The following is a 27,842-nucleotide window of genomic DNA, read 5'->3' on the forward strand; positions in this document are numbered from 1 at the left end:
TGTGCATGGTGTGTGTTTGTGTGCATGGTGTGTGTGTTTGTGTACATGGTGTGTGTGTGTGTGTGTGTGTGTGTGTGTGTGTGTGTGTGTGTGTGTGTGTGTGTGTGTGTGTGTTTCATGTACATGATGTGTTTGTGTGCATGGTGTGTCTGTGCATGGTGTGTGTGTTTGTGTACATGGTGTGTGTATTTAATGTACATGGTATGCGTTTGTGTACATGGTGTGTGTGTTTGTGTGCATGGTGTGTGTTTGTGTGCATGGTGCATGTGATTCATGTACACGGTGTTTGCGTATCTGTTAACAGCGCCTTTCCTGTCTGGGCCAGCTCCTTCTCTCCTGATGGGACCTCTGGTTTAGCAGCATGGTCATCCACAGAGAGCCTGTCAGAAAACCACACAACACATCAACATGTCAGCATGTTGTCTATTTAACCAGACAAGAAAAAGATCTTGGGAGACACCTGGTAATGCTAAAGAGACAAGGACACAATGCTGTAGATGAGAAACTTGGGTGTTAAAACAGGTAATGACTTCCAAGACTAATGGTATGTTTTGGTATTGTTTTCTAGGGACAGGTTGTGATTTTAGCCGACTGTCAGCCTTGTGTCTGTTCCATTCTCATAAAGTCTCTGTCAGAGGTTTTACTCTCCTGACTGACGGGACGTGACGAGAAGATTAAACCACAGAAACAGAACTTTTTAAACCTTGGGGCATTTTTATGATGAATAAGCTTAAATTCAAAGCAGATGTTGAATTCAGAGTGAAATTGTTTGAGAGCATCTACAGTCTTCAGAAATAGTTCATGAACAGTTAGATCGCTCACTGCTAATGGAAATGTCATGAAAAGATTTGACAAATGCTAACATGACACAAATTGATCTGTTATAAACGATCATATGGATGACATATATGATCATATATGATTATATGAATCCCATATCATCATTAGACATCATCCCCACTATTTTCATATGTTAGCCCTGTTATTCTGCAAATTCATAATAATTCTCTCTTTTGTTCATCCCCCGTCCCAAAGTAACTACAGACCAATCTGCAAATTGTCTTTCTAAGGTTCTGGAGAAAGTAATTTCATCTCAATGAATATCTTAATATCTTAATGAATATCTTATTATGAAAACTAATAGTGTTTTTAACAGTTTCCAGTCTGGTTTTAGAGCACGTCGTAGTACCAAGACAGCTCTAGTTAAGGTTACTATTGACCTACTGGTGACTGCAGACAGAGGTGACTGCTCGATTTTAGTTCTTTTAGACTTAAGTGCTGCCTTTGACACAGTCAACCACAGTATCCTCTTACATTGTTTGGAGACTTGGGTAGGCATCAAAGGCTCGGCTCTTAGTTTATTGTGCTCTTACCTCACCAACAGAACTTTTTCTGTTGTTCTGGGTAACTCTACTTCAGTTGAGTTGTGGTATCCCTCAAGGCTCAATTCTTGGCCCCCCTTCCCTTTTCTATATACATGCTGCCTCTTGACGAGGTTATTCAAAATCATGATGTGTTTTACCATTTTGATGCTGATGACGCTCAGTTATACATGCCACTAAAACCCACAGCTGTGAGCAGCCTAGTAAATCTTACAACTTGCCTTTCTGATATTAAATCCTGGATGTCCCACAATTTTCTTAAATTTAATGACGATAAATCTGAGGCCATTCTGTTCAGTCCTCCAAATTCCACAGCAGAGAGGGTGGAGCAGCGACCGAGACGGCTCGGAAGAGTGGGGTAATTGGCCGGGTACAACTGGGGAGAAAAAGGGGGGAAAATGTCCTAAGGAAATATTGATGTTGGTGGGCTTTTTGATTACTGACTCTGTTCTGAACGGGAACCTGATGGTGGTGTCAAATATGTTGCCTAGATACTTGTCTTGTTCAACCACGTCCACCTCTTCACTATAGATAGTAAGTTACAGGAGTCATTTAAGGGGGCTTTGTCCTAAAATCAATGACTTTCTTGGTCTTAGCGACATTCAGCTCTAGCAGTGCATTGTCATACCAGTCTATGAATTCATACAGAGTGGGATCATGTGAGAGTAGTAAGAGGAGGACAATGTCATCTGCAAATCTGATCAGGTGGCGGTTGGGATGGGAGCTCTGACAGTCATTGGCATGTAAAATTAATAGGAAGGACAGGACGCACCCTTGTGGTAGAGGGAGAGCTGGTATTGGATTGGCTGGGGGAGCTTGGTCTGCTGCGTCTGGTGGGCCCAGGGACCACAGCCCTGCCGGACGCAGAAGCGGAGCAGGGTATGCTAACTGCTAGCCCATGCAGCCTGGCAGTTCCGACAGTCATCATGTGTTCGCTCACTTGGACAGTGATTTATTTTGCTTTATTTTGTAGTTTGATATATAGGAGGGTTTCTGTGCAATGTCATCACAGAGATGCATGCGCAACTAGGGGGCAGAAAGCAGCTACAGCGCAGAGATTTTAACCAAGATAGAGCTCAGATATAGCAGAGATGACGTGCAATTGTTCTGCTATAAACTGCACAAACCGCCAAAAGGATGGGTGGAAAATGTTGAACATTTTCATTGTTGAACCGCTTTGGTAGTGCTCAAAAGATTATGCATCTCATAATATTTTGAGAGCTACCAAAGCGGTTTTGTCCCCCTGGCTGCACACGCACCCAGTAATGTTTGTAAACAGGAAACCCGCCTATATGTGTTCTTGTAATTTTTGGCTATATTATTTAGTCTGTGTTGCACTGCTGTGGGCTGGGGGAAAAGATATTTGGTTTCATGTCATGTATGCAAGCACATGAAATGTAATGACAAAGTGTTCAAATAAAATAAATATAAATGACATATAATAAAACTAAAAATAAATGACAACCAAGGCTGCTTATGGTGAGGGCTATGGGGCTGTGGTCGTTGAGGGAGCGGGCCTTGTCCTTTTTGGCGACAGGGATTATGGTTGACCTCTTCCAAGATACTGGTCCAAGGAAGACTGAAAAAGCTGTGGAAAGACCCCACTGAGCTGTTCAGTGAAATGGCTGAGGGTCCTATGAGATACTCCATCCAGACTAGCAGCTTTATTGGTTGGAGTGGCTTTGAGCAGGGGTAGCACATCTTGTTCTCGGAGGGTTATTTATGTAGGTGGTGAAGCTGGGTTTGTAGTCCAACGTGTTGGATGCCAGGTCAGGTAGGTGAGTAAAAATTGTAAAAGGGTTAAGGCTTGTAAAGCTGCTGGCCCAGACGGCATCCCTTCCTGTGTTCTCAAGGCATGTTACACTCGGCTACCTCAGGGTTTGCTGACATTTTTAACCTGTCCCTGTCATTGTGTGTGGTTCCACTGTGTTCTAAGAAAACCACCACTGTGCCTGTTTCTAAGAAAATGCCTGTCTCGTTTTAATGTTTACCGACTGTTGCTTTAACCTCTGTTATTATGAAGTACTTGGAAAGATTGGTTATATCATATATAAAATGTAGCAGTCCTGCTACCTTTGACCCATTACAGTTTGCCTACTGTATTTGAAAGCTACCGGGGTCAAATTCCTCATGTGCAAGCACACTTGGCCAATAAAGTTGATTCTGATTCTGTTGCTACAGATGTGTAGATGATGCTATCTCATGTGTTCTGCCGACTGCTTTAGTCTACCTTGAAAACAAAAATACCTGACTTGTCAGAATGTTGTTTACTGATTATAGCTCCGCTTTTAATACAAATAAACTATCCAACAGTGGACATTAACTTGTATGAAGGTTTGAACAGCGTCACTAGATTTTACAATACAAGTATACTATCCAACGGTGGATGTTAACTTGTATGAAGTTTGAACAGCATCACTAGATTTGTTAGAAAGGCTCCATTCACAATGCTGATGATTGACAGATCTTGGCCCCGCCCCAAGACTAGAATCATTCTGGGGCTAGCCTCCCAACGGAGACAAGAGAGGAGGTTGCTACTAACCTAGCAATATTACGTTTCCAAGATGATCTAAGTTGGAGTTTGTTTTTTGATCTATGCATGTGTGCGTCCGAGAGGATATGTAAGTTCCCCCCCTCGTCCCTATTGCACAACAGTGACTTATTATTTGCTAAGATAATGTTAGCCTATTTTACGTTGTTTAGATTAGCTGTAAGTAGGGTTACCAACCGTTCCTTAAAATAAGGAATCGTTCCTTATTATATATATATATATATATATATATATATATATATATATATATATATATATATATATATATATATATATATATATACACTACCGTTCAAAAGTTTGGGATCACATTGAAATGTCCATATTTTTGAAGGAAAAGCACTGTACTGTTCAATGAAGATAACTTTAAACTAGTCTTAACTTTAAAGAAATACACTCTATACATTGCTAATGTGGTAAATGACTATTCTAGCTGCAAATGTCTGGTTTTTGGTGCAATATCTACATAGGTGTATAGAGGCCCATTTCAAGCAACTATCACTCCAGTGTTCTAATGGTACAATGTGTTTGCTCATTGGCTCAGAAGGCTAATTGATGATTAGAAAACCCTTGTGCAATCATGTTCACACATCTGAAAACAGTTTAGCTCATTACAGAAGCTACAAAACTGACCTTCCTTTGAGCAGATTGAGTTTCTGGAGCATCACATTTGTGGGGTCAATTAAACGCTCAAAATGGCCAGAAAAAGAGAACTTTCATCTGAAACTCGACAGTCTATTCTTGTTCTTAGAAATGAAGGCTATTCCATGCGAGAAATTGCTAAGAAATTGAAGATTTCCTACACCGGTGTGTACTACTCCCTTCAGAGGACAGCACAAACAGGCTCTAACCAGAGTAGAAAAAGAAGTGGGAGGCCGCGTTGCACAACTGAGCAAGAAGATAAGTACATTAGAGTCTCTAGTTTGAGAAACAGACGCCTCATAGGTCCCCAACTGGCATCTTCATTAAATAGTACCCGCAAAACACCAGTGTCAACATCTACAGTGAAGAGGCGGCTGCGGGATTCTGGGCTTCAGGGCAGAGTGGCAAAGAAAAAGCCATATCTGAGACTGACCAATAAAAGAAAAAGATTAAGATGGGCAAAAGAACACAGACATTGGACAGAGGAAGACTGGAAAAAAGTGTTGTGGACGGATGAATCCAAGTTTGAGGTGTTTGGATCACAAAGAAGAACGTTTGTGAGACGCAGAACAAATGAAAAGATGCTGGAAGAATGCCTGACGCCATCTGTTAAGCATGGTGGAGGTAATGTGATGGTCTGGGGTTGCTTTGGTGCTGGTAAGGTGGGAGATTTGTACAGGGTAAAAGGGATTCCGAATAAGGAAGGCTATCACTCCATTTTGCAACGCCATGCCATACTCAGTGGACAGCGCTTGATTGGAGCCAATTTCATCCTACAACAGGACAATGACCCTAAACACACCTCCAAATTGTGCAAGAACTATTTAGAGCAGAAGCAGGCAGCTGGTATTCTATCGGTAATGGAGTGGCCAGCGCAGTCACCAGATCTGAACCCCATTGAGCTGTTGTGGGAGCAGCTTGACCGTTTGGTACGCAAGAAGTGCCCATCCAACCAATCCAACTTGTGGGAGCTGCTTCTGGAAGCGTGGGGTGCAATTTCTCCAGATTACCTCAACAAATTAACAGCTAGAATGCCAAAGGTCTGCAATGCTGTAATTGCTGCAAATGGAGGATTCTTTGACGAAAGCAAAGTTTGATGTAAAAAAAATCTTATTTCAAATACAAATCATTATTTCTAACCTTGTCAATGTCTTGACTCTATTTTCTATTCATTTCACAACATATGGTGGTGAATAAGTGTGACTTTTCATGGAAAACACAAAATTGTTTGGGTGATCCCAAACTTTTGAACGGTAGTGTATATATATATATATATATATATATATATATATATATATGTGTGTGTGTGTGTGTGTGTATAGTGTAAGTCACATTATATCTGTTATGCCTGCGCCGCCCCATCCATCCAACCCCCCGTCCCTGTCCCCTGTTCCTTATTTCCATTTCAAGGAGTTGGCAACCCTAGCTGTACGTGTCCACTAGCAACGGAGCTGTTAGCCAATGTTTAGCTAGATCGTTCGGGACATGTTATGAATGTGTTATGGATCCTAGCTTATCGGGCCCGTTGTGGATGTATTTGTTATGAGCGTTATTCTCTTTGTGTACAAGCTACATGTTTGGTTAGCTAGACTATATACTGAGCTAGACTATGTATACTTTCAGATCATCTGTTGTCGTCAGCTATAGTCTAATAACGTTATAGTCTGATGTTTGACTTTGACTTGAATGCTAGATCTGTTCGTTTACTAATGGTAATATGATTTGTAATGTGTTACAGCATGTTAATAATTGAGAGACCAATGAAGAATGCCCATGCCTTTGTGCCTTGGAATAAAGTGGAGTAAACTATAATCTACACTCTGTGTACTGTGTCCTCACTGACACCTTGGGGCGAACGCTAGTTATACAAACAAACAACCACCTATACAGTCCTTATTAGTCCTCCAGAACAGTTTCGGTCCTTCGAGCCGGATAACAGCGCTTACCCCTACCATTTGAGATGGAGTATGATGAAGAACCCCCCCTGAGGCGTCAGACACGACCGCCACAACATCTCAATGACTACAAGACGGACTATATCATCCAGAGATGCCACGCCTCATCACCCACAAGCACGGCACACTACAGGCATGGGCAAGAAGAGGTATGGAATTCTCAGACAAAGAGAGCTGCTAAGATGACACCCCCCAACTCTCCACATGCTTCACCCTACTGACACCAGGCCCGATGGGATGCTGCTCTCAATGAGTGGGACCCGTATCATGAGGAAACTCATAGCAACTATGAAAGGTACGGTGCCGAACCCCCAGCTAGCCCAAGGTCTGCGCAGAGAGGCACAGCATGAGGAGACCTACAGAGAATCCCCCTCATCTCACCACACCTTCCAGGAGGGAAGGGAGCCGCTAGTGAGATTCCAAGGTGAGCTCCAAGAAATCAGAAAGGAGAACCAGAGACTACGACAGTCACAGCAAGACATGCATGCTGACCTAGCAGAGCTCCAGAAGGTCAGAGCTGACATCAAGAGGCTCATAGAGGCTGCCAGTAGCCTGAGACCATTTCAGCATTCCTCTATCAGCTCACCTTTCACCGACTCTTGGTCTAGACCCCCCCCCCCTTCTTCAAGGCCCAAGCCTGCTCCACCTGGCTACTCCCTCCCTCCACCATGCAATGAAGGACTGAGCGAGGATGAAGAGGAGTGGCCTGAGCCCCCTCCATGGCCTGAACCTGATGGCCAAGAGCAGCTGGCTGATGTCAAGCCTACGTTGGGGCATCTGAATCAGAACTTGGCCGAGTATCAGCCGATGAGGGCCCAAGCCCGCCCTCTTCAACCCCTGCCAATGAAGCGGGGCGGCCAGCCCATGCCCTGTAGCACCCCACCTGCGATGGGATTTAGAGAGCCAGAGGACTTCGATTGTGAATACCATCCTCTCCTTACCCGCCAGTCCATCACACAACAACCCCAGCACCATCGAAGTGTCCCTGCCTCGCAGCCACCACCTCCCAGGGCCCACAGCTATCCCGCAGCCTACATGTCCCAACAGTCTCCAAGTCAGTACCAGCCTGGACACCCATCAGTTCACCCGCATCACTCACCATGGACGCAGAGAATGGAGTCACAATCTCTGGCCCAGACTCCCTACAGTCCAGCAACTGTAGCCGAGCAAATCTACAGGGGACCAAGACCAACCATCAGGGAACAAACGTCTGAGGAAGAGAGGGAACTACGTCAGTCCTTCGCCGAGCTGTCTTCTGAGCTACAACGACAGCTTGCTAAGCAGAAGATCACCTTCCACTTCAACCCCGCTGCTGCAACCCACTTAGGAGGAGTCTGGGAGCGGGAGAGCCGTTCCGTCAAGACTGCTGTATACACCACAGTAGAAGCCCAATCTGTGACAGAAGAAGTACTTCGGACCGTGCTTCTGGAAGTGGAAAGGATCCTCAACTCGAAGCCACTGGGCTACGTCTCTTCCAGTCTCACCGACCTTGACTCCGTTACACCCAACACCCTATTGATGGGGCGGCCTGATGGATCTCTACCCCAGATCTATCTCAAGACAGAACTCATCAATCGGTGCCACTGGAGGCACTCTCAGGTCTTAGTGGACCAGTTCTGGGATAGTTTTATCAGGAACTATCTTCCCAGCCTGCAAACCTGCCAGAAGTGGCACTCCAACTCCAGTCGAACTCACTGAAGATTCTGTCGTGATGCTGGTCGAGCCGCATCTGCCACGAGCCCTTTGGCCCACTGGGCATGTCATCAAAGTACACAAGAGTGCTGACGGTCACGTCAGGTCAGCTGATGTGAGGATCAAGGACTGTGTCTACACCAGACCAGTAGCCCAGCTGGTTGTCTTGCCAGCCATTCCAGATAGTGAAGAGGAGCAGAACCCGATTGCCTCAGACCCCCCTCTACAGACCATTGTCACCTTTCTATGGAGCAAATGTACTTTATACATTTGGGGGCGGCTGTTAGAAAGGCTCCATTCACAAAGCTGATGATTGACAGATCTTGGCCCCACTCCCAAGACCAGAATCATTCTGGAGCTAGCCTCCCAACGGAGAAGAGAGAGAAAGCTTGCTACTAGCCTAGCAATATTACGTTTACAGTCTAATATTACTAGAAGACGATCTAAGTTGGAGTTTGGTTTTTGATCTATGCATGTGTGCGTCCATGAGGTTATGTAAGTTCCCCCCTTGTCCTTAGTGCACAACATTGACTTATTATTTGCTGAGATAATGTTATTCTATTTAACGTTATTTAGATTAGCTGTAAGTGTCCGCTAGCAATGGAGCTGTTAGCCTTCTTTCTCCACAATGTTTAGCTAGATCGTTCAGGACACGTTATGAATGTGTTACGGACCCTAGCCTATTGGGCCTGTTTTTGATGTATTTGTGAGATGCATTACTCTCTTTGTGTACGAGATACATGTTTGGGTAGCTAGACTATATACTGAGTTCCATGTATACTTACAGATCATCTGTTGTCGTCAGCTATAGTCTAATAACGTGATAGCCTGATGTTTGACTTTGACTTGAAGGCTAGATCTGTTCGTTTACTAATGGCAGCATTATTTGTAATGTGTTAGAGACCACACAGCATGTTAATAATTGAGAGACCAATGAAGAATGCCCATGCTTTTGTGCCTTGGAATAAAGTGGAGTAAACTATAATTTACACCCAATGTACTGTGTCCTCAACGACACCCTGGGGCGAACGCTAGCTATACAAACAAACAACCACCTATACTGTCCTTAATAGTCCTCCAGAACAAGATTTTACAATACAAGTATACTATCCAACAGTGGATGTTAACTTGTATGAAGTTAGAACAGAATCACTAGATTTTACAATACAAGTATACTATCCAACAGTGGACGTTAACTTGTATGAAGTTTGAACAGCGTCACTAGATTTTACTATACAAGTATACTATCCAACAGTGGACGTTAACTTGTATGAAATTTGAACAGCGTCACTAGATTTTATAATACAAGTATACTATCCAACAGTGGATGTTAACTTGTATGAAGTTAGAATAGAATCACTAGATTTTACAAAACAAGTATACTATCCAACAGTGGACGTTAACTTGTATGAAGTTAGAACAGAATCACTAGATTTTACAATACAAGTATACTATCCAACAGTGGACATTAACTTGTATGAAGTTAGGACAGAATCACTAGATTTTACAATACTAATACACTATCCAACAGTGGATGTTAACTTGTATGAAGTTAGAACAGAATCACTAGATTTTACAATACAAATATACTATCCAACAGTGGATGTTAACTTGTATGAAGTTAGAACTGTTATGGCTCACTCACCCCGCGCCGTGGCCCGCCCACCCCGCGCCGGCAGCCAATCAGCTCGTCAGGGCCGGGCTTAGTCATCAGGGCTGGGCTTAAGTTTGGTGGCCTCCCATGTGCCCGTTGTCAGTTCGTGTTGTAACCTCCTCGCAGTAGCGGCCACTCTCCTCCCACGGTCCTTTTCTCTATGAACTCATCCCAGCCCTTGGTTCATGTTTTTCGCTTGCAAAGTTTCCCTGTGGAAGTATCTTGCCGTGTTCCCATTTGGATTACCCGGGAGCCTTTTTCCCCTTGGACTTTCCGTTTTTTTCCTTGTCGCTCATTACCTTCCTATGTTTGACTATTTGTACGCGTAAGGAATAAAGTACGCCAGTTTTCGGCTAACCCCATCTCTGTCTGGTGTCATGCGCTTGGGGTCTTCCACAAACCCTAACAGTACGAACTGACCATGACGACCCCAGCCAACACAGAGAGCGTACCGGCCAGCCCGCTTCGAGCGGCTCTCATCGAACAGATCCAACTGACTAACTCCCACACCCAGCAGCTAGAGGCGGCCTCCGCCGCGGTGAGAGATCTTCAGACTCGGGTCCTGCCCCTCCAGGCCTGTGTGGGTAACCTAACGAGACAGCAAGCAGCGTTGGCGAGCCAACAAGCAGAGATCCTGCGGCAGTTGAAAACCATCACGGCGGCTCTCACCATCCAGCCGCCAGGCCAGCCTGCCCCTGGAGTCGTGGGTAACCTGCCCCCTGGGCCCGCTGCCCCGGTTAACCCTGTGGGGCTCAACCCAGTTCCCCGGGAGCCCTGCCTCTCCAACCCACGACCGTTTGATGGCGACTTTGAGACCTGTGCCACGTTCATCATGCAGTGTGAGCTGGTCTTCCTGCACCAACCCAGCATGTTCACGTCTGATGCTGCCCGGGTCGCTTATGTGATCAACCTGCTCACAGGCCGAGCAGCTCATCGGGCCACTGCTTCCTGGTCCATGAAGGCCAGTTTCTGCCTCACCTACGAGGCCTTTGAGGCGGAACTACGGAAGGTTTTCCACCATCCAGTTGGTGGCCAGGACCCTGGTGCTCGGCTGAGCAGTATCCAGCAGGGCAGTGGCAGTGTCACAGACTACTCGGTGGAGTTCAGGCTGGCCGCAGCTGAGAGCGACTGGAACGACCGGTCACTTCGGGTCACCTTCCGGAGAGGTCTCAGCGAGGCTGTCAAGGACCAGCTAGCCACCCGGGAGGAGCCCACCTCCCTCGAGGACCTGATCAAGCTCGCATCCGCATTGATGGACGCCTCCGGGAGAGGAGGCGCGAGCGAGCCCTGCGTGGATCCCGGTCCATTCCCCAGTCGTCCAGCACTCCTAACAGGATCCCTACTCCTGTTTGCCCCACTTTCCCTGTGGCCGTTTCTCCCCCTGCGCCCCAGACCACGATGGGGGAGGAACCTATGCAGCTGGGGCGCACGCGCCTTAGTCCGGCTGAATGGGAGGCCCGGTTCAAGGCGGGTCAATGCTTCTACTGTGGCCAGAAGGGACATCTGATCAGCGGCTGCCCCCCGGGAGATCCTAGTGAGCCGACTTTCCTGTTCCCGCCGTCCTGCCCCACAGAACCATCTAGTTAGCGTTACCCTGGCCTGGGCTGACCAGCGGCTCACGGTGGGCTCACTCCTCGACTCGGGGGCTGATGAGTGTTTCCTGGACTCGGAGTTTGCTGCCCAGGCTAACATCCCGCTAGAGACGCTGGAGAAGCCCATGGAGGCCTTCGCGCTGGACGAGCGCTGCCTGGCCAGCGTCACCCAACGCACCCACCCTGTCTCTCTCACCATAGCAGGTAACCATGTGGAGAGACTTTGCTTCTACATCATCCAGTCCCCGTTAGTCCTTGTGATCCTAGGGCGCCCCTGGTTCGTGCAGCATAAGCCACACATCGCCTGGGCCTCCGGTACCATCATGGAGTGGAGCTCCTCCTGTCATGCCCAATGTCTCCAGGCGGCTCCCGCCCCATCCCCCCGATGTGCCCCTAGTACCCCGCCTCCTGACCTCTCCTCTGTTCCCCCTGAGTACCATGAGTTAGGTGAGGTTTTCAGCAAGACCTGGGCCCAATCTCTTCCTCCTCATCGGCCTTATGACTGTGCTATCGACCTCCACTCTGGGGCACCCCTTCCCAGCAGTCGTCTGTACAGTCTGACCATCCCCGAGAAAGCTGCGATGGACGAGTACATCTCCGAGTCCTTGGCAGCGGGGCTCATTCGGCCCTCGTCCTCCCAGGTGGCAGCTGGATTCTTTTTCGTGAAGAAGAAGGACGGGGGCCTCCGACCCTGCATTGACTATCACCAACTCAATGAGATAACCGTCAAAAACAAGTACCCCCTTCCTCTCATGAGTTCCACCCTTGAGCCCCTCACCCAGGCTACAGTCTTCACTAAGCTGGACCTCCGGTGTGCCTATCATCTGGTCCGGATCCGGAAGGGGGACGAGTGGAAGACAGCCTTTAAGACACCCCGGGGTCATTATGAGTACCTGGTCATGCCGTTCGGCCTCACCAATGCCCCGGCGGTATTCCATGCTCTCATGAATGACATTCTTTGCGACATGCTCGGCGAGTTTGTGGTGGTGTACCTCGATGACATCCTCATCTTCTCCAGGACCCTCGAGGAACATGTCCAGCATGTCCGCCGGATACTCGAACGTCTCCTCCGGAACCGGCTCCTCGTCAAGGCAGAGAAGTGCCGGTTCCATTCCCCTTCCGTTGACTACCTGGGTTTCGTCGTTGAGAGGGGACAGACCTGGGCCGACCCCCGCAAGATCCAGGCTGTGGTGGACTGGCCCGATCCCACATCACGGAAGGAATTACAGAGCTTCCTTGGGTTTGCGAACTTCTATCGGAGGTTCATCCAGAACTACAGCTGCGTGGCAGAACCTTTCACCAGGCTGACCTCCCCCTTCCAGCCGTTCATCTGGTCCCCGGCTGCCCGCTCTGCGTTCCAGTCCCTCAAGGAGAGGTTCACCAGCGCCCCGGTCCTGCTCCACCCCGACCCCAAGAGGCAGTTCATCGTAGAGATGGACGCTTTGGACACCGGGTTGGGGGCTGTCCTCTCCCAGCGGTCAGCGTCTGACCAGAAGGTCCACCCATGCGCCTTCTTCTCTCGCCGGTTCCTCCCCGCCGAGGAGAACTACGATGTCGGGAACCAGGAGCTGCTGGCAGTGGTGGCTGCTCTGGAGGAGTGGCGCCATTGGCTGGAGGGGGCGGAACAGCCGTTCACCATCTGGACGGATCATAAGAACTTGACGTTCATCCGGGCAACCAAGCGCCTCAATGGTCGGCAGGCACGGGGGGCCAGCTTCCTCAGTCGGTTTGACTTCACGCTGACTTATCGCCCTGGGTCCCGCAACACGAAGGCAGACTCCCTGTCCCGACAACACCCGAGGAGGGAGCCAGCTACAGAGGAGCCGACTCCCATCCTTCCTGAGGCCAGGGTGGTTGGCGTTGTTACCTGGGGCATCGAGACCGTGGTCAGGCAGGCGTTGTGCTCCCATCCCGCCCCGAGCCACGTCCCTCCACGCCGCCTATTCGTCCCGGACGCAGTCCGGCCCCGGGTTCTCCAGTGGGGCCATGCCAGTCAGTTTGCTTGCCACCCGGGTGTCCACCGCACCTTCACCTTTCTGGCTCGGCATTTCTGGTGGCCCACCATGAGGAACGACGTCAGGGACTTCATAGGGGCCTGCTCCGTCTGTGCTCGCAGCAAGGCCTCTCACCAGGCACCCGTGGGTCTGCTGCAGCCCCTCCCAACTCCTAGCCGGCCCTGGTCCCATGTGCCGTTGGATTTTGTCTCCGGACTGCCTCCCTCCCAGGGTAACACTGTGATCCTGACAGTGGTGGACCGCTTCAGTAAGGGAGTGCACCTGGTGGCCCTCCCCAGACTCCCATTGGCTTCTGAGACGGCGGACCTCCCGACGAGCCACGTGTTCCGTCTCCACGGCCTTCCCCTGGATGTCGTCTCGGACCGAGGGCCCCAGTTCGTCTCCCAGGTATGGCGGACCTTTTGTAAGGGGTTGGGTGCCTCTGTTAGTCTCTCCTCTGGCTATCACCCACAGACTAACGGACAGACAGAGAGGATGAACCAGAGCGTGGAGTCTGCCCTCCGGTGCGTGGCCGCCAAGAAGCCCAGCTCCTGGAGCCGGTTCCTCCCCTGGGTCGAGTATGCCATCAACTCCCTGGTCAGCTCTGCCACCGGCCTTTCACCTTTTGAGGTGTCCCTGGGCTACCAGCCGCCTCTTTGTTGCGCAGGAGTCGGAAGTGGCGGTTCCCTCCGTGCAGGCCCATCTGAACTGGTGTCGTCGCGTCTGGGAGGTGACCAGAGCTGCTCTGCTCCGGGCAGCTGAGCGCGCCAGTCGGGGAGCCAACCGACGCTGGTCCCCAGCACCTACGTACCAACCAGGCCAAAGGGTGTGGCTGTCCTCGAAGGATCTCCCGCTTCAGTCCTCCGCAAAGCTGAACCCCCGGTTTGTCGGGCCCTTTGACATCAGGAAGGTTCTCAGCCCCGTGGCGGTGAGTCTTAAGCTTCCGGCTTCCTTGAAGACCCATCCCGTGTTTCATGTGTCTCGGGTTAAGCCTGTCTCCCACAGTCCTCTGATGCCTCTGGCCCCAGCTCCGCCTCCCTGAGATCGTGGATGGGCACCCCCAGTGGAAGGTCCGCCGGCTGCTGGACGTCCGGCGCCGAGGACGAGGGTTCCAGTATTTGGTGGACTGGGAGGGCTACGGTCCGGAGGAACGTAGCTGGGTCTCCCGCCAGCTCATCCTGGACCCTGGGCTGCTCACTGAGTTCCATCGTTCCCATGCCGACAAGCCGGGCAAGTCGCCTGGTGGCTCCCGTGGAGGGGGGGGGGTACTGTTATGGCTCGCTCAACCCGCGCCGTGGCCCGCCCACCCCGCGCCGGCAGCCAATCGGCTCGTCAGGGCCGGGCTTAGTCATCAGGGCTGGGCTTAAGTTTGGTGGCCTCCCACGTGCCCGTTGTCAATTCGTGTTGTAACCTCCCCGCACCTGCAGTAGCGGCCAATCTCCTCTCACGGTCCTTTTCTCTACGAACTCATCCCAGCCCGTGGTTCATGTTTTTCCCTTGCAAAGTTTCCCCATGGAAGTATCCTGCCGTGTTCCCGTTTGGATTACCCGCGAGCCTTTTTCCCCTTGGACTTTCCTTTTTTTTCCTTGTCGCTCATTGCCTTCCTATGTTTGACTATTTGTACGAGTAAGGAATAAAGTACACCAGTTTTCGGCTAACCCCATCTCTGTCTGGTGTCGTGTGCTTGGGGTCTTCCACAAACCCTAACAAGAATAGAATCACTAGATTTTACAATACAAGTATACTATCCAACAGTGGATGTTAACTTGTATGAAGTTTGAACGGCGTCACTAGATTTTACAATACAAGTATACTATCCAACAGTGGACGTTAACTTGTATGAAGTTTGAACAGTTCACTAGATTTTACAAAACAAGTATACTATCCAACAGTGGACGTTAACTTGTATGAAGTTTGAACAGCGTCACTAGATTTTACAAAACAAGTATACTATCCAACAGTGGACGTTAACTTGTATGAAGTTTGAACAGTTCACTAGATTTTACAAAACAAGTATACTATCCAACAGTGGATGTTAACTTGTATGAAGTTTGAACAGCGTCACTAGATTTTACAATACAAGTATACTATCCATTTACAATACAAGTATACTATCCAACAGTGGATGTTAACTTGTATGAAGTTAGAACAGAATCACTAGATTTTACAATACAAGTATACTATCCAACAGTGGACGTTAACTTGTATGAAGTTTGAACAGCGTCACTAGATTTTACAATACAAGTATACTATCCAACAGTGGATGTTAACTTGTATGAAGTTAGAACAGAATCACTAGATTTTACAATACAAGTATACTATCCATTTACAATACAAGTATACTATCCAACAGTGGATGTTAACTTGTATGAAGTTAGAACAGAATCACTAGATTTTACAATACAAGTATACTATCCAACAGTGGACGTTAACTTGTATGAAGTTTGAACAGCGTCACTAGATTTTACAATACAAGTATACTATCCAACAGTGGATGTTAACTTGTATGAAGTTAGAACAGAATCACTAGATTTTACAATACAAGTATACTATCCAACAGTGGATGTTAACTTGTATGAAGTTTGAACAGTTCACTAGATTTTACAATACAAGTATACTATCCAACAGTGGACGTTAACTTGTATGAAGTTTGAACAGCGTCACTAGATTTTACAATGGAAGGCAGCCAAGTCAGTTAAACACAGTCTGCGTGTGTTTCTGTGCTAATGTGTGCAAGTTTCTCTGTGTTAATGTGTGCGTATGTGTTTATTTATGCTAATGTGTGCGTTTCTCTGTGTTAATGTGTGCGTATGTATTTCTCTGTGTTAATGTGTGAGTTTCTCTGTTAGTGTGTGTGTGCTTCTCCGTGTTAATGGTTAATGTGTGAGTTTCTCTGTGTTAATGTGTGAGAGAGTTTTTGGAGCAGCAACAAAACAGGACAGCAACAGACTGCAGCGAATAGTAAGGACAGCAGAAACAAACCATGGCACTCCCTTGCTCACCCTGCAGGACTCCTACAGCTCTAGTCAAGTCAAGTCAGTTTTATTTGTATACCCCAGTATCACAATTAGACATGTGCCTCAGGGGGCTTTACAGCAACACAACATCCTGTCCTTAGACCCTCACATCGGATAAGGAACAACTCCCTAAAACCTTTAACAGGGACAGAAAACAGGAAGAAAGCTCAGGGAGAGCAACAGAGGAGGATCTCAGTCCCAAGACGTACAACGTGCCATGATGTTGTGTTTACACAATTTACACAATACAACATTGAAAGAGGATAACACAGTTATAATGCAATTATAAAATATAGGAAGACTATGTTGAGGATGCCAAGCAGTGTCCAGACACCACCAGAACGGCCCAGGACCCGAGCCACGCGACCACGTGTTTACCATATTAAAAAAAAATTACTCACACATCTTTTTCCAGCAATATCTTTATTAATATTTTCCAAATTATTTCCAACAACAAAGAAACAAATGAGTTCTCATCCAGCAGGAGAGATATCAGAAGCCAAACAGATTGTTGTCCAACATTAAAATCAGGCCTTCCCTTATATGTCAGACACATTTGGAAGATAATAACAGAATGCAAGGAACAATAAAAAACAAAAAACATACATAAACAAAATAAAAACTAATAAAATAAAAATAAATAAAATTGAAATGAGTTTGTCTGCTTTTCACAAGGGTCCCCCTACTGTTATATCCATGTCTTCCTTTCATTAGTTGTATGTCATTATCAAGCTCAAACACACATTTCACATGGAACAGAACCATCCAGCACTGAAAGGAGCTCGATCAAGCAACCGCAGAGGACCACATACATTTATACCTCGTCTGCCACATTCATCACGTTACTTAGACCCACATTCTCCATATACTGGATAAAAGGATCCCAAATGTTTTCAAAGAGCAACTGTTTACCTTTAATAATGTAAGTCATCTTTTCCAGAGATAAATTTACGGACAATTCTTTGATCCAATTAATGAAGTCTGGTTTACTGGTCTTCTGCCAAGACAGCAAAATAACTCTCTTTGCAAGCAGTAAACAAAGATCCAAGGCAGCAATATCTTTCCTAGGTGTTTGATGTTTATCAGGGTGTAAACCTAAATTGAAAAACGTAGGGTCAAGTGTACGCCAAATATACTCTGATGTTTATGCCACCTCTTAATAACTGTTTAATAAATACAGTTTTGATAAATTTGTTTAGTTGTGATTTCACCCTTTAGGCATGAATGTTTAAAATCAGCATATATTAATGCAGTATGAACAAGAATGTTTTAATGTAGACACGTAGAATCATCATACTGGCATCATTGTATGCATCAAAGTGTTAATTCAAGGCTAAGGCAAAATATCGAGATATATATCGTGCATCGTGACATGGCCTAAAAATATCGGGATATTAGTAAAAGGCCATATCGCCCAGCCCTAACCCCCATATTGGACTGAAGAGTGAGAGAGAGAGGGTTTTGTCCAAATATTTCTTAACCTGATACCACACTGAAATCACATTTCTAACTATGGGATTTTTTTTTCAATATTCTGACTTTTGCTGAGTATAAATACTGAGGGACAGGCAGTGTGACAGAGCAATTTTCAATATTCATCCAAAGTGAAGGGGATTTATCTGAAAAATAAAACATCATTGTCCTCAATTGGGCTGCCCAATAGTACCAAAGTGGATTGGGGCACTTAAGACCTCCTCTATCATAAGGTAGGTAAAGGAGTGACAAACATAGCCTAGGGCTTCTATTATTCCACAGAAATCTTACAAAAACTTTCCTTAAGTTTGAGAATAGGTTCGTAGGAGGTGGCAGTGGGATGTTCTGAAACAGATACAGGAGTTTGGGCAGTATGTTGGACTTAAGAATATTAATTCTCCCTATAAGCGATAAGGGGAAGGAATACCGTTTGTCTATGGAAGAGATAATTGAGTCTACCAAGGGGGTATAATTAACCCCCACAATGTCCCTTATACATGGCACTATCTTTATACCCAGGTATGTAAAACAGTCTACTATCTTGAATTGAGAAAAAAATTCCAGTATTTTTTCTTTCCTCTGATTTAAGCAACTTCAAGGAAGATTTGTCTTTGTTTACTTCATATCCTCATATCCTTCCAAATGGATTTAGCAGAACAAGCAAGGCTGGGATAGAATTTTCCAAATTTTCCAGAAGGAGAATAATGTTATTAGCAAATAAAGCAATTCTGTGTTCCTGTTGGCCTATAGACACACCAGTTATGTTTTTGTGAGGTCGTACAGCAATGGCAAACGGTTCAATTGCTAGTAGTAATAATAAAGGGGATAAAGGACATCCCTGACAACAGCCCCGTTGAATTTTAAATGGTTTGCATGTAATTCCATTTGTTAATATTTCTGCATATGGATCATTATATAAAAGTTTAACCCATCTGCAGAAATTATCCCCACAACCAAAGCATTCTAATATTTCAAATAAATAAGGCCATTCAACTCTGTCAAAGGCCTTTTCAGCGTCTAGTGACAGTAAAGCAGTGTCTGGCTTTCCCTCAAGAATAAACAACACTCTTCTGACATTGTGGAATCCTTGTCTGCCTAATATAAATCCATTCTGATCGCTGTCAATTATGTCTGGCAATATTCTTTCCAGCCTTCGAGCCAAAATTTTGCAAAGTAGCTTTAAATCCACATTCAGGAGACTTATTTGTCTTAGATTTTCACATTTATTACAAGGTTCACCAGGTTTGGGCAGCAATGTAATCAGAGCTCCTCTTAATGAAGCAGGTAGGATTCCCCTTTCAAATTAATCTGAGAACATATCTAAGAGAGGTGGGAGTGATTTAGTTATAAACTTGTCTATGAAAGAGATGAATTCTGAGCCTAGGGAGCCAGTTTTGTTTAAATTGCCACATGGGGGGGGGGTCTCTCTTCTTAATCTTAAAAGTTCATTTATTAACGAGTTTGGCGCATGATCAGAAATTAAGATACTATCATAGTGGCAGTCTTTTACTTTATATCCCAAATGGGCAGAAACTAAAAAATAATCAATGCAAGAGTACGATTTACACGTAGTTAAGTAGCAGGAGTATTTGAAGCCATTGGGATTCATGTCCCTTCAAACATCCCTCAGATAAAGTAATGGATAGTTTCTCCACTTCTAGAATGACAATTATCGATACCCGAATTTCTATCTAGTTCTATCTAGTAGCTCAATTAAAGTCCCTTGCTTTAATGTAGTTACCAGACAGAGATGAGAATGTAAGAAAGAGATTATGAAAAACTTTGGGTCATCACTGTTTGGAGCATATGGATTTATCAGGTTCAGTTTTTCAGTAATAAGTTTGCCCTGTAAAATTACATACCTTCCAGCCTTGTCTTTAATTACCCTTGTCACATAAAATGGTATTGATTTATGAATTAAAATCAGAACACCTCTTGCCCGAAAGGTAAAGGGTGCTGAATACAAACTGCCCTGAATACCTCCTCCTAATTTTTGCCCCCTGGCCACACAACAGATGAGTTTCCTGAAGGAAGATGACATCCGAATGCATAGATTTTAACCTACTCATTACTTGTTTGACCTTTTTCAGTTTTTGTAGTCCTCTGCAGTTCCAAGAAGAAAAGTTAATCATTAGCCTCCCAAACATACCAGATAGCCTTGAATGGGCTTCCCAATAAGATAAAAAAATAAATAAATACAGAGAAAGAGAAACAAAACACAACTGGACGTTAACAACTACATCCATTATGGTGAACACTAAACAGAACCCCCCTTAACTTTAAACTTGGTTACCCGCTTTCCTCCCCCCTATGTACAATGATACCTATCTAACAGCTAGTGGCTGTTCCACACACCCATGAGGATTAACCTGACTGTGCCGGAACGCTTTCTCATCTTACCCCACCTCCACTACAAAGACAGGAATCTCATTTATAGGCAAGGTCATGAAAATGGTTAATATTGGCTGTGAGATTCTGGGCGAAGTTACCACATAACAAGCAAACTATGTTAATTTTACACACTTGAAGCACAATTATTATCCAAATCAGTACACTATAAACGGTGACTGCATTATCTTACACCAGTCCATTTTCTGATTTTAGCGCGCTAAAAAAGTCCTCTGCTTCACCTGGTTTGTTAAAGATGCGAGACCGGCCATTGTGTGCCACCAGTAGCCGAGTGGGAGGGATCATGCCGTACCGGATTCCCATGGAACGGAGTTGTTGTCTCGCTGCATCAAACTCTTTCTGTTTTTTGTGTACGCCGGTTGCCAGGTCCTCGTAGAACCTCACCAGACGGTTCTTGTAAGGAATCTGCCCCTTCGCCCTGGCAGCTCTCATCATAGACATTTTATCCCTGTGATTTAGGAACTTCATAATAAGAGTCCTGGGTGCAGCGGTGTTAAGATGTATTCTTCTGACTGATCCAGTGTGCCCTCTCCAGCGTCAAAGCAGCTCGTAGCAGTGCCAAGTTCAGAGCCTCTGGTAACCAGTTTTCCGGGAATGTGCAGGTGTCCTCCCCCTCTGCACCCTCGGGCAGATTAACGAGTCTCAGATTCGATTGTCTTGATCTAGTCTCCAAATCCAGCACCTTTTTCTCAAGGTCTTTGTTTTTATTTTCAAAGGTCTGAACTTTAGCTTTTAGAGAGGTGATGCTATCCTTTGCTGCAGATATCTGGATCTCTGCACAGTTAACCCGCTCGACACTCATTTATATCTTTTTTCACGTTCTCTTGCTGACAAAATGTCATTCAGCTTGGACGAAAAATCCGATTTCAAGTTTGCAATAGACCCTTTTACAGTTGGTAAACAGTGATCATGTGATTTTGCTGCCAAAATGTGTGCATATACTATACGTGACGTAGGTCATAAAAGGGTCTAATGCTCAGTTTAAGCAACACAATTTTAAGCTGAGAAAAACAGAATTAACTTACCCCATATAAAATGGGCGCCATATACGCGTGCATTTTTAACGATGTATTCGGTCCAGTCCACTCGTTTTATAGACCCTTTTACAGTTGGTAAACAGTGATCACATAATTTAGTATGCACGTGCATTTTGGCAGTAAAAAATTGTTAATATCACTTCTGATCCGTTGTGCAGCTCTTTCCCACCAGTAGGCTCACTGACTTTTTCCCTGCCATGGCCTCACATATGCTAGCATTAGCCTTGCCATCCTAGGACCGTTAGTATCACAACTCAATTTAGAAGCAAAGTCAAGACAACTTCGACTGAAACGGCTTGTTAAAGAGTTTTTACCAGGTTTCCTTTGAGGGAGAGGAATCGCCACTGTCAATCACACCCACAGAAGTCGTTTAATGTCCCATTTAACGAGTATTGGTCAGGAATTTTGCAGAAAGGTAGCGGAGCCGAAGCGAGTGTGTCTTCACAGCAAGCCGCCATTACTGGAACCCCCATTAGTCACACATCTTAGTGAGAGACAGATATTAACATTAAAACAGGATAACAAAATTAAAGATATATTATAAGATATATAAAAAGAAAATGCGATGAGGGGGATGCCAAGAAGTGTCCAGGTGGCGACCACCATCACCATGGAGACCTGAGAGGAGGACAGACTGCACCTGCACACAAGGGAGACTCACATCATACCATTCACACACAGAAAAAGAGAAAGGAGAAGACATCATTTAGAGAGAGAGAAAAGACATGTGAGAGAAGAGAACAGTTTGCAATGTTGTTTAGAGACATCCAATTTTTCACAGCAGCCAAGCAGGCCTCTAAATTAGTCATTTGAGAATGATCATCAGCCCGTATGCAGTGGTTTTCAAAACTGTTTCTGTCATGCCTCGCCTTTGAAGGAAGAAAAAATGTCATGCCCTCCGCCCCAACAAAATGGTGACAAAATGGGCCAAGTTAAAATTTACTTAAATAACATCAAGATCATGAACATTCTTTTCACTTTTCTTCACTAATTTCTGCTGTGCAAATAACAAAAGCAAGTTCAACTTCAACTTTATTAAACCCCTTTTTGTGAAATTTGTCACTAGATTGCTCCATCTGTCTGTGTGCTTTTTCGAAACCAGAGAAAAACGAAATGAAATTTAAAAATCACTTTTCTAGAACAATAACAATAAAGTTCAGACCGTGCAAAAAAAAAAGAGAGAAAAGAACAAATGCAGAGATCTGGGAAAAACGATGAGCAAGTCAATTTGTGACAGCTCAAGTCTTATCACTGAATAAGTGGCTGCAATGAGTCTGTTTTGCACTGCACATCTTTTCAAAATGGGGTTGAGGCTTCATACTGCCACTCTCAAGTCATGCTCAATGTTGAGCTTACAGTAGATCTGTACTTTGTTTTAAGTGAGGCAACCGCAGAAAAGCCCATCTCACAGAGATAGGATGTGGCGAAGGGAAGCAGAATGCCCACAGCCCTCTGTCCTATGAGTGGATACTCCCTCTCTACACCAAGCCAGAATTCACTCAGTGTCTGAGCTGTAAAGCTCAGCCTCAGGGTGGAGTCAGATGTCATCTCCATGAACTGGTCATCTTCAGCAGAGCTGAAATCAGCAGGTACTGCTGCATTGAATGGATCTGTCACCCAGTCATACTGAGCACTGTTGTTTGGGAAGTATTTTGGAAAGTATCATCTTAGGGAAGAAATGTGCTCCGTAAGACATGAAATCACTATGGTGACTCCAGAATCACTGGTTTCAACAAATTCAATCAGATTCTCAAAGAAATCAGTATTTGCTTGATCAAGTTGCCTGCCCCACATCTCAAGCTTTCGAGTGAATGCACTGATCTTGTCTGCCAGGTGAGGAAGGTGCTTGTCTCTGCCTTGAAGCAGAAAATTTAATTCATTCAGCTTTCCAAATATATCGCAGAGATAGGCCAGTTTCATCAGAAATTATTCATCACTAAACTTGCTTGCAACTTCATGCATACACTCCTACTCCAGAAACACCTGAATATCCTCTCTTAGCTCAAAGACTCGCGGCAACACTTTACCTCTCAAGAGCCACCTAGCCTTGCTATGAAACAACACAGCTGAATGTTCAGCTCCCATCTCTTCAAAACTTGCAGAGAACAGCCGCGCTCTCAGGGGTCTTGTTCTGATGGACTTGACCATGCTAACAAAATCGGTCAAAACCTTGTTTAGGTCAGGGCTAATCTGTCTTGATGCTAACGCTTCTCTGTGTATGACACAGTGCGTCCATTGCACATTTGGCGAGACCCTCTTGATTAGTGGCTGCAATCCCTTTGTTTTTCCTGCCATGGTCTGCGCACCATCCACGCAAACGCCCGCACAGTTCTCCCAGTTCAGCCCATGTTCTGTCAGGTAACAGTGAAGAAGCCTAAAGAGCTGTCGCTCTACTTGGGACATACTTGCAAAACAGCAAATCTTCACACAGTTACTCTGATGTGACAAAGCGAACATACAGGCAGTCTTTATTGCTGTCAGTAGCCTCATCGACTTGTAAGGTGAAACGTTTTGTCTCTCAGTTTTTCAACGAGTTGTTCTTCAAGGTCATTTGAAATGTCAAATATACATCTTGCAACTGTATCATTGGCCAGAGGGACAGCCTTCAATTTTTCGGCGCTTGTCTCATCAAACATAGTTGACACCATATCTAAAGCTGTGGGAAGTATGAGCTCCTCTGCTATTGTGTGTGGTTTCTTGCACTGGGCAATTCTGTATGCGACATTGCATGATGTCATTAGTGCTTTGTTGTTCACTGATGCAGCTTTTACAAAGCAATGTTCCTGCTGACGTATGCACCAAGTTTTCTCTGAAAGAATTCCAGTGGCTTATTGATGTGACTGGGGTGTAATGTCTGTAAGTGTCTTCTTATCGTGTTTGGTCTCATACCACCAGCTGTCAGAGTTTTCAGACATAAAATACACACTGGTCTCTCCTCATCTCCCACCACATTCACTGTGAACCCAAGAGCAAGATAGGCTTCATCATATTTTCTTAACTTGGTTTTTGGTTGATTACCATCAGCTAAGCACTTTGTCTTGTTTGTCTTGGAAGCATCGCCTGTCTTTCTTTTGGTCCCTGTCAAAATAGCTCTCCATTCTGTAAACCTACAGACTCTGTCTCATGAAAGCATGTTTTGTTGATTGTTCTGCCGTGAAAAAGATTCTGACGCCAAAACAGTAGTTCCGCACTACATTTCCCCGGTCACGCCCCCCCCCCCCCATCATGCCTCTGAGAAACACTGCCTTATGGGCACATACAGCTGAGTATCATCAGCATAGCAATGGAAATTTATTCCATAACTGCATATAATTTGGCCAAGAGGTGAAATATAAAGAGAGAAAAGTAGAGGGCCAAGAACTGAGCCCTGAGGCACACCATATTTAACGTCAGATAATTTTGATGTAATATTGCTATAGCAGACACAATGAGTTCTTTCACAGAAGTAGGATTTAAGCCAAGAGAGCGCTAAACTAGAGACACCAAAATGACAATGTAATCTGTCTAATAGTACACAGTGATCAGTGATGTCAAAGGCTGCACTGAGGTCCAGTAGTAGAAGCACAGAAGTGGAATCAGAGTCCACAGCTAGTAAAAGATCGTTCACCACTCTGGTCAGAGCAGTTTCAGTGGAGGGACAGGCCCTGAAAGCAAACAGGCCCTAGAGCCTGGAAACAGGTGAGCAGAATTAGCACAGACCCCACCCCCCACCCCCAGGACACAGTCTGCTTGAACTCCTACCCTCTGGCAAGAACTAGAGAGCAATGTGCACCAAACCCACCAGAAATAGGAACAGTTTTTTCCCACAGGCCATCGCTCTCATGAACACTTAACAGCATGATGCAATAATGGACACTTATAATGTAAATGTGACACTCTGTAAACAGCCCCCTCTGGTCAAGATGTCTCACCTACATATTTACAATGTTCACGACCTCTTTTTAAACCAGATGTGCAATACAAATCTACAATTGTAAATACACATACAACTGCTGTATCCTGGTTATAAATTATTATTTTATTGTTATAATTAGAACACAATTATATAATATAGTATATAATTATATAATAGATAACTATATAGTACATATTTTAGTATATAATATATAAGTGATATAATATTATATACAATCATAATAAGTTATTAAGTATTCAGCCATAACAAAACTCTGTATAGTAGTGACATACATTCTCATTTCTTTTGTTTTTCGTTTTTTGTGAGTGATATAAGCAAGTACTAGAAGCTGAAGTAAACTGGTGTCAAATTCTTCGTATGCATAGGCGCACTTGGCCAATAAAGTTAATTCTGATTCTTCTGATTCTGAGTTTCTGTGTTTGTGTGTGTATGTGAGTCTTGCCATCTCTTCCAGGTGGTGGTCAGGGACAGTAGGCGGAGCGTTGGCTGTCTGTCACAGTCCTCGACAGAATCGGGGAGAGGCTCCCCGCTGGTCTCCGGTAGAAACACACACAGTCCACAGCCGATGATTGGCCCACAGCTGTACACAATCATGGCTGCCAATGGGATTCCTTGTGTGGCACTGACCAGGGAGTTGAAGAGACATCCAATCCTGAAACACAGGTTCACCAAAGCTACACATCTCTGCCTGGACGGACACACACACACACACACACACACACACACACACACACACACACTATATTCACTCATTTAGCAGACACTTTTGTCTAAGAAAACTTACATGAGAGTCAGCAAAAAGCAGAAAAAATCTATTTGTCAACCTACAGACGACATAGAGCACTGAACAGTCATTCTGACATGGCCACTCGAGAACACGATGTCAAGTGCATGTGGTCTGAATGACCAGCTGGTAAATCACCTATAATCATACAAGCATTTCTGTGTGTGTGTGTGTGTGTGTGTGTGCGTGCATGTGCGTGTGTCTTAGTCTGTACCTGACCATTGTCGGAAACAATTCAATGCCGTACAGCAGGGAGACGAAGACTGTTGTCAGCATACAGAATTTTCCCAGCAAAGCCAATGACATCACTAACATGGGCTGGTCTACAGACAGACAGACAGGCAGACAGGCAGGCAGGCAGGCAGACAGACAGACAGACAGACAGTCTCTTAATCTCTGACATGGGTTACTTCATAGAAAACAGCCAAACTTTTTGACTTAATATGTGGTATATCTACAGGAGTCAGTCAGGAAACACCATTTTAAACTATCATTAACACACGATCTGCGTCAGGACACACTATCATTAACACACGATCTGCATCAGGGCACACTATCATTAACACATGATCTGCATCAGGACACACTATCATTAACACACGATCTGCATCAGGACACTATCATTAACACACGATCTGCAACAGGACAAACTATCATTAACACACGATCTGCATCATGACACTATCATTAACACACGATCTGCATCAGGACACACTATCATTAACACACGATCTGCATCATGACACTATCATTAACACACGATCTGCATCATGACACTATCATTAACACACAATCTGCATCAGGACAAACTATCATTAACACACGATCTGCATCAGGACACTATCATTAACACACGATCTGCATCAGGACAAACTATCATTAACACACGATCTGCATCATGACACTATCATTAACACACGATCTGCATCATGACACTATCATTAACACACGATCTGCATCAGGGCACACTATCATTAACACATGATCTGCATCAGGACACACTATCATTAACACGCGATCTGCATCAGGGCACACTATCATTAACACACGATCTGCATCAGGACACACTATCATTAACACACGATCTGCATCATGACAAACTATCATTTACACATGATCTGCATCAGGACACACTATCATTAACACACGATCTGCATCAGGACAAACTATCATTAACACATGCTCTGCATCAGGACACACTATCATTAACACACGATCTGCATCAGGACACACTATCATTAACACACGATCTGCATCAGGACACACTATCATTAACACACGATCTGCATCAGGGCACACTATCATTAACACACGATCTGCATCAGGACAAACTATCATTAACACATGCTCTGCATCAGGACACACTATCATTAACACACGATCTGCATCAGGACAAACTATCATTAACACATGCTCTGCATCAGGACACACTATCATTAACACACGATCTGCATCATGACACTATCATTAACACATGATCTGAATCAGGACACACTATCATTAACACATGATCTGCATCAGGACACACTATCATTAACACATGATCTGAATCAGGACACACCATCATTAACACATGATCTGCATCAGGACACACTATCATTAACACACGATCTGCATCAGGACAAACTATCATTAACACATGATCTGCACCAGGACACACTATCATTAACACACGATCTGAATCAGGACACACTATCATTAACACATGATCTGCATCAGGACACACTATCATTAACACACGATC

General features: G+C 45.2%; 1 protein-coding gene across 1 annotated transcript in view; it reads right to left on the reverse strand.

Annotated features, from left to right (window-relative positions):
• Positions 1–250: 250 nt before the first annotated feature.
• The window catches only part of LOC130131741 (solute carrier family 22 member 6), a 56,692-nt gene continuing 29,100 nt past the window's right edge, over positions 251–27,842 (reverse strand). The window contains exons 8-10 of the mRNA XM_056301541.1: positions 26,313–26,421; positions 25,757–26,002; positions 251–380 (exon numbers count right to left, since the gene is read on the reverse strand). Coding sequence (XP_056157516.1) covers positions 272–380; positions 25,757–26,002; positions 26,313–26,421 — 464 coding nt within the window. The 3' untranslated portion in view covers positions 251–271. The remainder of the gene's footprint in view (positions 381–25,756; positions 26,003–26,312; positions 26,422–27,842) is intronic.

The sequence above is a fragment of the Lampris incognitus genome, chromosome 21, assembly GCF_029633865.1.
Source record: "Lampris incognitus isolate fLamInc1 chromosome 21, fLamInc1.hap2, whole genome shotgun sequence".
NCBI classification, from domain to species: domain Eukaryota; kingdom Metazoa; phylum Chordata; class Actinopteri; order Lampriformes; family Lampridae; genus Lampris; species Lampris incognitus.